The sequence below is a fragment of the Actinia tenebrosa genome, unplaced genomic scaffold, assembly GCF_029948245.1.
Source record: "Actinia tenebrosa isolate PJP-AT-01 unplaced genomic scaffold, QUT_ActTen_1.0 PGA_scaffold10__47_contigs__length_13832649, whole genome shotgun sequence".
In the NCBI taxonomy this organism is placed as follows: Eukaryota; Metazoa; Cnidaria; class Anthozoa; order Actiniaria; family Actiniidae; genus Actinia; species Actinia tenebrosa.
In genome coordinates, this window is record NW_028292570.1 from 9,982,248 (window position 1) to 9,992,766 (window position 10,519).

Below are 10,519 nucleotides of genomic sequence, written 5' to 3' on the forward strand. Positions count from 1 at the left end.
ATACGCTAATGCAAAAAAAAAAAAAAAAAAAAAAAAAAAAGAGGAATTCGGATTCTCCATGACATGAAGGTTAAAAATTCAGACGTTTAGAATAGGTTATAAAAAGAAAAATCATGACGCGTGCCTGATCCCATTGTTTGAAAAACATAAAACCAAGACGAATAATGATTAAGATATCAATCAGGATATATACCGCAGGATCGCAGTGAATCCCTGACCCAATGGATCACAAGCAGGAGTATATCATAGGATTGTTAGTTACTGAGTATGATCAATTCGATTACTCCAGACGCTGAATGAGTACCAATTCGCTTTGTATAGGAAATCGCACGATCTCGAGTACAATTTGGAAATTAATAGACACGAGTAATGTTTTGAAAGTTCTTGTAATTGCACGAGCCTTTAGGCGAGTACAATTAAAGAACTTTCAAAACATTACGATATCAGCAAATTGTGCAGCAGAGAAGGGGATGCTCGCATAAGTACAGCCAAAGAACGAAAGTCACGATTTTGTTCGATTGGTCCTTCCCATACCAGTGAAGTGCAATCATAAGGCAATGTATGAACAGCATACAGGATTTTTGACCAGTTTCCCCCGGCTCGATATTGAGGTTCAAAGGGGAAACTTCGATTTTTCACTCACCCCATATCAAGGCTCCATGTGTTCTGTGCAAGAAGAAGGATGGTAGATAAGGGGCGAGAAGCGCCAACAATTCACGGTTTAATTCCCTTCAATATTGCATGATGTGTTCGTAAATCTAAGACTCACGGATATGGGCTGGGGCGACAAACAAATCTTCGACTTCGTGGATATAGCAGCTTTATTCAGTGAGATTTTTCAATAAAATCCTACTCTTTTTAAAAAAATATCGCGTGTGTTTATAAGTCTCTTTAATTCTAGATATTGTTTTATTCGTTTGAGAAAATAACCCGTAAATCGAGTGAGTTTCCCTTCTTATGTTTTTGACGATCGTCTGCACTACTTGCATCGCTATATACCTTGAATCCTTCTATCAAATATAAAAAGGAATTTGAAACATAAGTTTTTTTTCAGTATTCAACCAGGATTAATTACAAGTGTACGCACAAAATAGAAAGCATTTTTATAAAAATAAATTCAAAATACCATTACCATGTTGACTCTTGCTGAGATGAGCAATTCGTGAATAATAAACAAAATAAAAAGACCTTCAGCTTAGACTATTTCTTGGAAATGGAAAATTTAAGTAATTATAAAACATGATTGGCATATCAGCAAGTGCTGGCTAAGATTTTTTTTAAAATTAGTCTTTCTATTAGCTTTACTTCGATTGAGTATCTGTTATAGGCATCATCTCGATTTGCAGAGGAAATTAAAATTGTTTTCAATCGTGTAAGCAACTGGAGATCGATGATCGAGGAAATAATAGTTGTACTGAGTTGAGAGGTTCAATTATTTCCGAGAATTTGTTTTAAAAACTGAAACGTTAGTTATGAATCAGTCCTTACTGTGCATGGTTCACATACTTGTCCCGCAAACCTTTAACTTGGCGCACGGCATTGCAATTATTTTTCGACGACTACAAACCTGGCTACTGAATATACCGACTTATGGTAAGTTACATTTTAATTATTTGAACTGTTACTCATGATCAAAAGAAGGTAAACTAATTTTTCCTTGAATTTTCCATGATAACACTAATGACATTGTGTGTCAGACGGCAGTGCCATTAAAAATTAAAATAAGGTTTCTAAGCCGCAAAAACCCAAGTAATGGAAAACAACTTGCATGACGTACGTTTCTGCCTATGTTGATGATTGCATTTTTCAAAATAATGATAAATTGAGACAGCTGTGGAAACGCAGAAACAATCAAGGGTGGGCGGCAAGGCATTTGATTGGAGCGGAGTGGTTCTATAATTGTTCTGGCAGCCGTATTGGCACAATGCAATATAATGAAAAAAATAATAAGATGATAAGATAAATAAGATTTAACAATGGCTCTTTACATCAGACAGCCGGTTCTTCATCCACTGAAATTCCAAATAATTTTTTTGTTGATTTTTGTGGAGGGAAGAAAACCAGAGAACCCGGAGAAAAACCCTCATATCACAGGAAAGAACCAACAAACAACTTTACTCACATACGACACCGAGCCGGGAGCAGTAAGTAAGTAATGAGGTATTAGAATGATCAAAGATTATGATGCGTGTTTAAACTTTTTCCGTAAAAAAAAAAAAAAAAAGAAAAAAGAAAATTGTCATCGTCGCGACCGCACTAAGCTTCAAAATTTTTGTCTTGCCATTATAGCTTAACTGTAACACTTGTTTGCCAGTAACCAACTTATGGATGGTTGAAGAACTTACCTAACCATCACATGAAAGTAGATCTTAAGAGTGTTTTAGGTCTCTCCCTTGATTGAAGATGTTTTTATGATAGAGATTCGATAGTTTACGCATGCACAATTTTAACTTTTCGCGAAGACTGTTGTGCTGACAGTATTAAAATATTCGTACTATAGTGCAGCACGACAGCGACAGTGCTTCGCAAAAATATTCGAAATAGCTTGTTGCATTATAGTGCTCGCAAAAATATTCGGATCTTGCTGCATTAAGCATGGTTTCCATATCATCGAAAGCGATCGGAACGATCGAAATAAATTTTTTTCGATCGTCCGCGATCATATGGAAAAAGTTTTTCGATCGTACGTTCGAAATGTATACCATAATATATCGTTTTTCCGAAGATGCAATGCTTCCTAAACTGTAATGCCATAGCAACGGTTTTCTTGTTTACAAACTGTCCGCTGGCACTGGAAGTAACAACTAGTAGCTGAAGTTTTCGGTATTCTGCCGACACAAGCCAAAAAAAAAAAAAAAAAAAAATATCCTGAACGTCCGAGGAGCATATGGGCGTTTCTTGAAACGAATGAAAAATATTCCATCAGGTTCTGGCAGGGATGCTGTACCTAGGGAATACTCAAATCTCGACTGGCTCAGTCTGTATACATCAAACATCGAAAGACCAGCTCTAGTTTGGAATTTTGACCTTTATCAGATCATATGGAAACGGTCGTTTTTCGATCGTTTGTTGCGATCGTACGCTCCAGTGAGCTCCACGATCCTGCAAAAAAAGTATATTAAAAAAAATATATATTTTTTTATTTTGATAATGGTATCTAAAAACTCAAAAAAGTAGACATAATTATTTTCGAGTTTTGTCGGGATATGCTCAGGCATATTATATGTCATTGGTAAGAATTAAGGCTTATTTGTCCCCGTGACGTTACTAAAATGAAACTTGATCACATTTTATTTTAATAAAAATAATCTGCCCCAACACGTTGGAAGAGACTTTCCAGGAGTCTATATTCACTAATCCACTACGCTTGTTTGAAGAAGTTAAGAACTGACCAAGTCTGGTAAGATACATTTGATTTATTTGGGGAACTTTATATCGTCAGCGCCACTTCCATAGCTTTACAAAATTTCTGGACTAACTTAACCATTAGTTTACTAACCTATCTCATATGGTAAAGATGGAATAGTTAATTTTGATGAACTTTTCAAGCGAAACACTCCGCACTACAGGGTACTGCTGTCAACGCTTTAAAGACTCTTGGAATTAAAGCCGTACATCAGTGAAACAAAACGAAAGATCATTGTCTATTATAGCTATTTTGCAGCTAGTGATTTTGTACAAAATAGTGGATATGTTACTGGAGCTGAACATTGGAAACAAAAGCAAATACCTCGTCTTTGTTCGGTTAATGTATGATGAATTCTAGCTATTTTACAACTAAATAGTTAAAAGTACTTTTAAGCACTACATGACTAAAGATGTAGTAGTTTGCTAGGCGGCCGTGAAAGTCCTAATCACTCGTTTGATTTTTAGACCAAATTGCATCATTAATCACAGGTTTGATTTCAGATCAAAATTGCACAACACGAATTAAGTTCAATTACCACTTAATTATACTGTATCCATTTTGAAATCACCTGCAATAGTACTGAAGTTAAAACTGAAATTTAGTCAAAAAACTGTCTTTCATTAAAAAAAATTTTTTTCTTCCTTTTCGAATCTTTGCGCTTCGTTTTCCTCTGATCTGATTTATATGGGAAAGAGACTTCCAAGCACATTAATTTGTCAACTGCTTTGTTTTCTGCTATCTTATTGGTTCTTGAAACAGTGCGATTTAAGACTCAACTGAATGGTGCGAATCGTGATTAAATCGCACTGCCGAAAGCCAGTTAGATTGCAGAAATTGCCAGTGATTTCAAAATGATTTCAAAGTGATTTCAAGGTCAGAATAAGACACTGACATACGAGCATCACAAGACTAACATGCCCGGGCGGGCATGTGACCAAACAGGATAAGACTTACCTTTACGAGTAACGCGGGCTCGTCTGTATTATGGGTATGGTCGATGAAAAACAACTGGCTTCTCGAAACGTTCCTCTGGGTTCCGGAGGATGGATGTACTTTCACGTTGCTGATAGGTTTAAGACAGTCATACGATGGAATCTTTTGTTATGCAACAGAATTTTGGCAATGATGTGTTCACATGAATAATGCTTTTTGTGTATGATTCTGCAAGCCTACATGTTTAGTTTAGTAACCGAGACTGTTTTGACTTGGAGATCTACTTGTAGTTTTCTGTTCTACAAACATCTTTCAAATTAACCTAAACATTAAAGCCACCAAGGTTAAACTTGTCTAGATACGTGACGTTAATAGATTTTCAGATTAGATTACCGGCTTATGATAAGGACGAGCAATTTAACTATTTCTATGCATTCAATCTTGTACTTAGTTGTGAACAAGTCTAAGGTTGTAGTTGGTGTTGTACTGGGAGGTACAGACCTAACTAAGGACAGTGGCCGAGTAAGGAATCCCAAGTGACAGCCACACCGACTAAGGAAAGTCCTTCTGGTCAACCCGAACTACAACCTTAGCTTTGTTTACGACTAAGTACAAGATTAAATGCCTCTGCTTAAATTAGTGCAACTCCTGGTGCACATCTTATCTAAAACATGTCGGGTAAAAAGAAAATGTCTAATTAAAGGATGTCCAAGTGTTTTTGATCGAATGGGAAAAGGTCTTTGAAATTGCTGAAAAGTGTTTAACTGATTGATAAGTTTTTCGATCTTTCGTTCACGTTTTCCGATTCTGTTTTAAGCGTAATCCAAATCGCTTTTAGCTCGCTTTTCAGTTGCTCTGCGGTCAATTAAGCATTTCTAAGTTCTTCAGATTATATTTCGACGCCTCGTTCTTTCTCATCAATAATGGTTTGAAATTTCAAAAGTCTGCTGTCTCTTTTCTGAATTGCTTTCTTGAGCTCTCGTTTAGATAATTGCTTAATATACATTTTAGCAAACAGACAGATGACATACTGTCATTTGTCACTGTTATCAAATTGAAATTGAAATCGTTGGAATATATTTAGACCTTTTCAGTTCACTTTGGGCGTAATGTCTCTTGAGAATAAGATTCTTTGTTTTAATTGTATCCAAATTCTTGTGTCTTCTAATGTACAACCGTTAAACAAAGAAATTATGCTCAATTGAGTGTCGTAACTCCAATTTCTCTTTCCCTCGAATGACACATCTGAAACGGGAAATAAGTGAGTTCTATAAAGATTTTTCTTACTTTTTCTTCATGAAAGGATTTGTTTTCCAAAGTTCTAATTATATCAGCTGGAGGTTTAATCACTGAGAACATTTTTCCCTTTGTTTTAGCGGTAACAATATTTTGAGTTACTTTGACAAGCCGAAAAGGAAATGTTTTTTAAACTACACAGAGAATTTAAATTCTCTGTGTAACGAAGGTACATTGACCTTTGAGGAACATGTAGTGTTGCACTGCGGATATTATTCAGATTGACGTAATGAATGTAATCATTGCCAAAAAAAGAACAAAGTGGCGTCCCCTTTTTTCCGAGATGCTGATCACAGCTTCAGCTTTCCGCTTGCACTGATTTAGACAAATGACATAGCCTGCTGAACAAGTGTCAAAAAAAAAAAAAAGTTCCCAGTCTTTAAGTATGTGTTTTAAAGTTAAATCACTCAACAAACGCCATGTAAGGCCTAAAGGTGATTTGATACATATGCATGAAGCTGCTGAGATACGCCAGCAATTTCTCTCGTTCTGGTAAGCTTTAACGCAGTCCTAGCTAATTTGTTGCAATAATCTACAGTGTCTATCATGCACATTACATGCTTGTATTTTAAACATCAATTTTACAGAAATATTCAAGGAATAGAAAAGGCGCGCGTGTTTTTGATTGGCGGAACAAGAGGCACAGCATTATTTAAATCTAAGATCAAACATGCTCTTTAAAGCTAAGAGTTTTAATTTTAATTTTCTATTTATTGCAGAAATAGGTAAAAGGGAAACCAAAGCAAGAGCTGAAGATGAGTGGCCGAAACTCGAATGACGATAGTGAAGAATTTAAAAATGAATTTAGGGAAATGAAAAAAAATTTAAAAAAATACATGGTTGAAACCGAACAGTTGAAAAATGAAGTAAGATATTTCAATGAAAAATCTCTAAGGCAGGAAAACGACTTGAGCAGATACATGGCTAAAACTGATGAGCTCGAAAAATCTCGAAATAAGCTGTGCATAGGTCAGTTGTGTGCGAATGTGATGGAAGCAATATATTGGGAAGTCGTGCCAGTTTACTTTGAGAAAGGAAAAGATTACAAGCAGCCACGTCTCAGATATATTGATAAAGACATTGAACAGCTGTATGAAACTAGAGACGATCAAAAAGAAGCTCAAGAAAGGTGGACGAAATTGCAAGCGGACAAGATTGATCCAGATGAAAATAATGTTAAGAAAATAATTGACTTCATGGAAGACAAGTTGAAAGAGAGGAACATAGAGGCCCATCCTTGTCCGTTGAACGAAGAAGAATTACAGGATATTGCAAGTAATTCACCAGGTCAGGATCCAGCAACTTTTAAGAAAGGTGATCCAATTACATTTTCACACACTTAGTTGCCATGGCATTGAGTGAAAGAAACAAACTTTCAGCTCTTATCTTGATACTGCAGTCAGGAATCATGTATATGAATTTCATACTTGTTTTCTCTGACTTTTTTTAATGTTTGCGTATCACTCAATTGAAGAATCGTTGTCGGGTTCAGAAACATAGAACATAGAAGCTAAGACCGAAATGGCACATGGGAAGTACGTTATTTAGATGCATGCTGTGACCGGCGACCCGTGGCATCATCCACTGTTTTTAAAACCATTGAGGTTGTTAACGTTGTGCTGAAGGTACTAAAACAGGAAAACAAGAATACGTTTGATAGATACGAGATAACGCAAGTAAATAAGCGGTTTCGTCTACTCTGCAACCTATAAAAATGCGAAGCCAAACGGCTTTCTAAACCGACTGCATGGATGGCGCAAATGAATACATTATGATATCAATATGTCATTTCCCATGTGCCATTTCGGTCTCAGCTTTTATGTTCTATGTTTCTGAGCCCGACAACGATTCTCCAATTGAGTGTATACGTTTTTATCAATATTTCTATCATTCATCAATTTTTATCAAATTATCAGCTCTTATTTCAATTTTACTTCGATAACACACAATGCAAAAATGCGTTGCCACAAAACTCAACAACCACGTCTTCAAATTATTAATTTTAAATTCAATCATTACAATTGCTGAATCATGCACTTTAAAATAATTTATAGACACAACTTTTGTCATTTTTTTGCCATTAGACCTTGCGCTTGACAATAGCACCGCGGAAGGTGCCTTCGCGTGTAACTATTAATAGGAGCATCCAGGGCTATACCAAGAGCCTTTAAAAATCTGACGAGTAGTCAGTTGTAGGATCTATGCTGAACCTGAAATACTCTAAAATGAGTACTCCAGTATTTTAACAAATATCTCTAAATGTCTTGAGGAATTTAGAAAATAGATAACGCTAAAAGATATGAAATGCACTCTATTTAAAACTTCAAACAATATAAAGTTTAGCTGTTTAAATGGAAAAAGTAATATCTCGCTCGCAATGCATGATGGGATAACCCTGGATTCTCTTCTGAGTAACGTCAAGAGAAAATGAACTAAAAGAAGGAATCCCAGCTCCCTATCATGTGCACACTTTGATGCTATTTTTAGGATTATTTCTGTTATTTTTAGAATCATTCATTATACATTTGATCGTTTGCTAGCTTTTCTGCGCGCCCGTACTGCTCGCGCTCTATGGTGTTTTCTCATGTTTTCTTGTGTTTTTCGAAAAAAAAAACAAAAACAGAATAGAGCGCGCTCAGTATGCGCGTGCAGAAAAAGAAAGATAGCATCAAACGGTGCCAATGTTGGTGACAATCATGACCAGGTGATCTCTAAAATGTGCCAGGCGTCGCGCGCGGTAGGCGAAGAAAAATCCAACACATAGAGCTTTGCGCGTAAAAACGTGTCTCGTGATTGATGATTCGAAGTCCGCCATTGACGTTTGGATGGTGATAAACGAAGGAGTTTTCCAATTGAAATATCTCTTAAACATTTTTATGAGCACAGAAGCTTTGAAATACCGAAGTTATCTTGGGATGGATTTTTTCTCGCTGACCACGAAATGCGCTCTGATTGGCTAATTCGCTTTCCTCAGATCACCTGGGAATAACAGAGATTCCTTCTCTTAGTCCATTTTCTCTTGGTAACGTTTATCTTTCGTTAAAATCTTTCTCCTTCTATTTGGACCCGGAAGTCTTTTTCCATGCGTGATTGATCGTCATTTAAAAGCTTTGTAAAGATAATTTTTAAAAATAAGGTTTAATTCTTAGATTTTATATACACAGGAAGGCAGCACTGGAATAGTCCGAGAGGATATTAAGAATATATGGTAGATTTCATTTTTAATAGCGAGTAATAATTATGACTGAGTTAGCTCAGTTAGTTTGTTTTACGTACTATATGAGACCAACGCTCAGGGTCTTAAAATATTTGAGAATAGTAGAAGATCAATAAGGTGCTGCCCGTTGGCACTAAAAATATCTGCAAATGATTAAACCTTTGCCGTGGATCGGATAACCAAGTAAAACAACTGTCCCGTCGCACTTAGAGACGTTAAACATACAGGGCCACAAGTTTACCAGTTACAACAGTGACGTGCCACCCTCTCTAAATAAATTCGTCAGTTCCATTTTTGATTTTAAGTTATATGTTTACATTTTTTCACAATCAAGTTAAAAATAAATCAATGAATAATTAAATTTAGTATTTTTACACAAGTAAATATGATAAATCCGGTGCGCTCATTGGTCACAATTTACGTCTTATGCTGTTTTATTCAGGCGGCCTACAGGTGAATAAATCGCGCGCACCCTCGTTTGTCGATTTGTGCAGCTTGCAGAGACAAAGAGAATTTGAACAAAAAAACCTCTCTCTCCGTTCTTTATTAAATTCACTTGTGTTAAAAATACTACAACAATTATTCGCCTTAGGCAGAGTGAATATTGAGAATATTTACCTCGCCGCTCGAAGACTCGCTTTTCGGTAAATATTCCCCGATATTCACTCAGTCTGAGGAGAATAATTGCTAAATAGTCACCGGCCAAAACGTAGAAATATCAGATCGCTAAGGACACTAGTCAAAACCGTGCATAGTGCAGCTTTAGGATGCTTGCTCGACGTGATAATGTGTCTTCAAGCAGCGTTTAATGCCAGCAAGACATGTAGTCAAAGGGCTGAGGGTAGTACTAAGTAGTTAGTAGTATTTCACGGATATATAGTTTGCATTCTGGCTAGCTGTGCAAGTCACAATAAGGTTAAGCTATAGTTTTGATCGTCTGTCTCAGAAAAAAGAGACGTTATGAATAAATGAGAATCACCAAATAAAGTCCAATAAAATCACGTCTTCTTGTGAAATCTGTTCTGCGTTTTCTTCCACTATCAACTATTATATTTTCCTTTGTGAAGAAAAATAAAATTATTTCCATAATTAGTTTTAAAGAAATGGAAATGGTTATCGTATGAGTGGGAAACATACAGTACTGACTTACAGTACATACAAGTAGTATGTTAGGGCAGCAAAAAGTTGGACCAACCACGTGACGAGAGACGGACAGACAGAATTCATGTAGAGCTTGAATTATATATATATAGATGTCTTTGTTTTCATTTCGTTTATTCATCATGGTGTTCGGAGGAATAGTTAACGGTTTAAAGCGAAAGGTTGTTAATAAAGCAGCTTCAAAGGTAGATAATATTGTCGATGCTCAGCTTTCTAAACAGTTAGCTCCCTTGAAACAGAAACATCCTCTATTAGGAGCTTTTGTACACAATCAAGCAAAGGTTGCATATGCCTATGGAAAAAAGCAAGCATTGATGAAAGCTCATAAGGCAATACAATCGGGAGCAGGATTAAATAAACTATATAAGAAACGGGGAAGACGACGCCGAAGAAGACGCATTTAAGGAAGTAAAGCAAACGACATGGATAGAGTGTATGCATTACGAGGGACTACTCAAATGTTTGTTATGAAAACAAACAAATGGAAAGGCATAAATATATAT

The 10,519-nt window shown here is 36.2% G+C and overlaps 1 protein-coding gene across 3 annotated transcripts; it reads left to right on the forward strand.

Annotated features, from left to right (window-relative positions):
- The first annotated feature begins 1,949 nt into the window (after positions 1–1,949).
- LOC116297346 (uncharacterized) lies at positions 1,950–9,871 on the forward strand. 3 transcript variants are annotated; one of them, XM_089026886.1, is made up of 2 exons: positions 1,950–2,148; positions 6,358–9,871. In XM_089026886.1, exon 2 carries the CDS (start codon positions 6,394–6,396, stop codon positions 6,979–6,981), a length of 588 nt encoding a protein of 195 aa, XP_088883012.1. In that variant the 5' UTR covers positions 1,950–2,148; positions 6,358–6,393; the 3' UTR covers positions 6,982–9,871. The 3 variants fall into 3 exon arrangements, with proteins under 3 accessions (XP_088883012.1, XP_088883011.1, XP_088883010.1); XM_089026885.1 differs by lacking the exon at positions 1,950–2,148 and adding an exon at positions 3,337–3,400; XM_089026884.1 differs by lacking the exon at positions 1,950–2,148 and adding an exon at positions 6,056–6,130.
- Positions 9,872–10,519: the final 648 nt, after the last annotated feature.

What these genes read in the sequence shown, in the direction of transcription:
- LOC116297346 (XM_089026886.1), top strand. Translation starts at nt 6,394, where the DNA reads ATGAGTGGCCGAAACTCGAATGACGATAGTGAAGAATTTAAAAATGAA.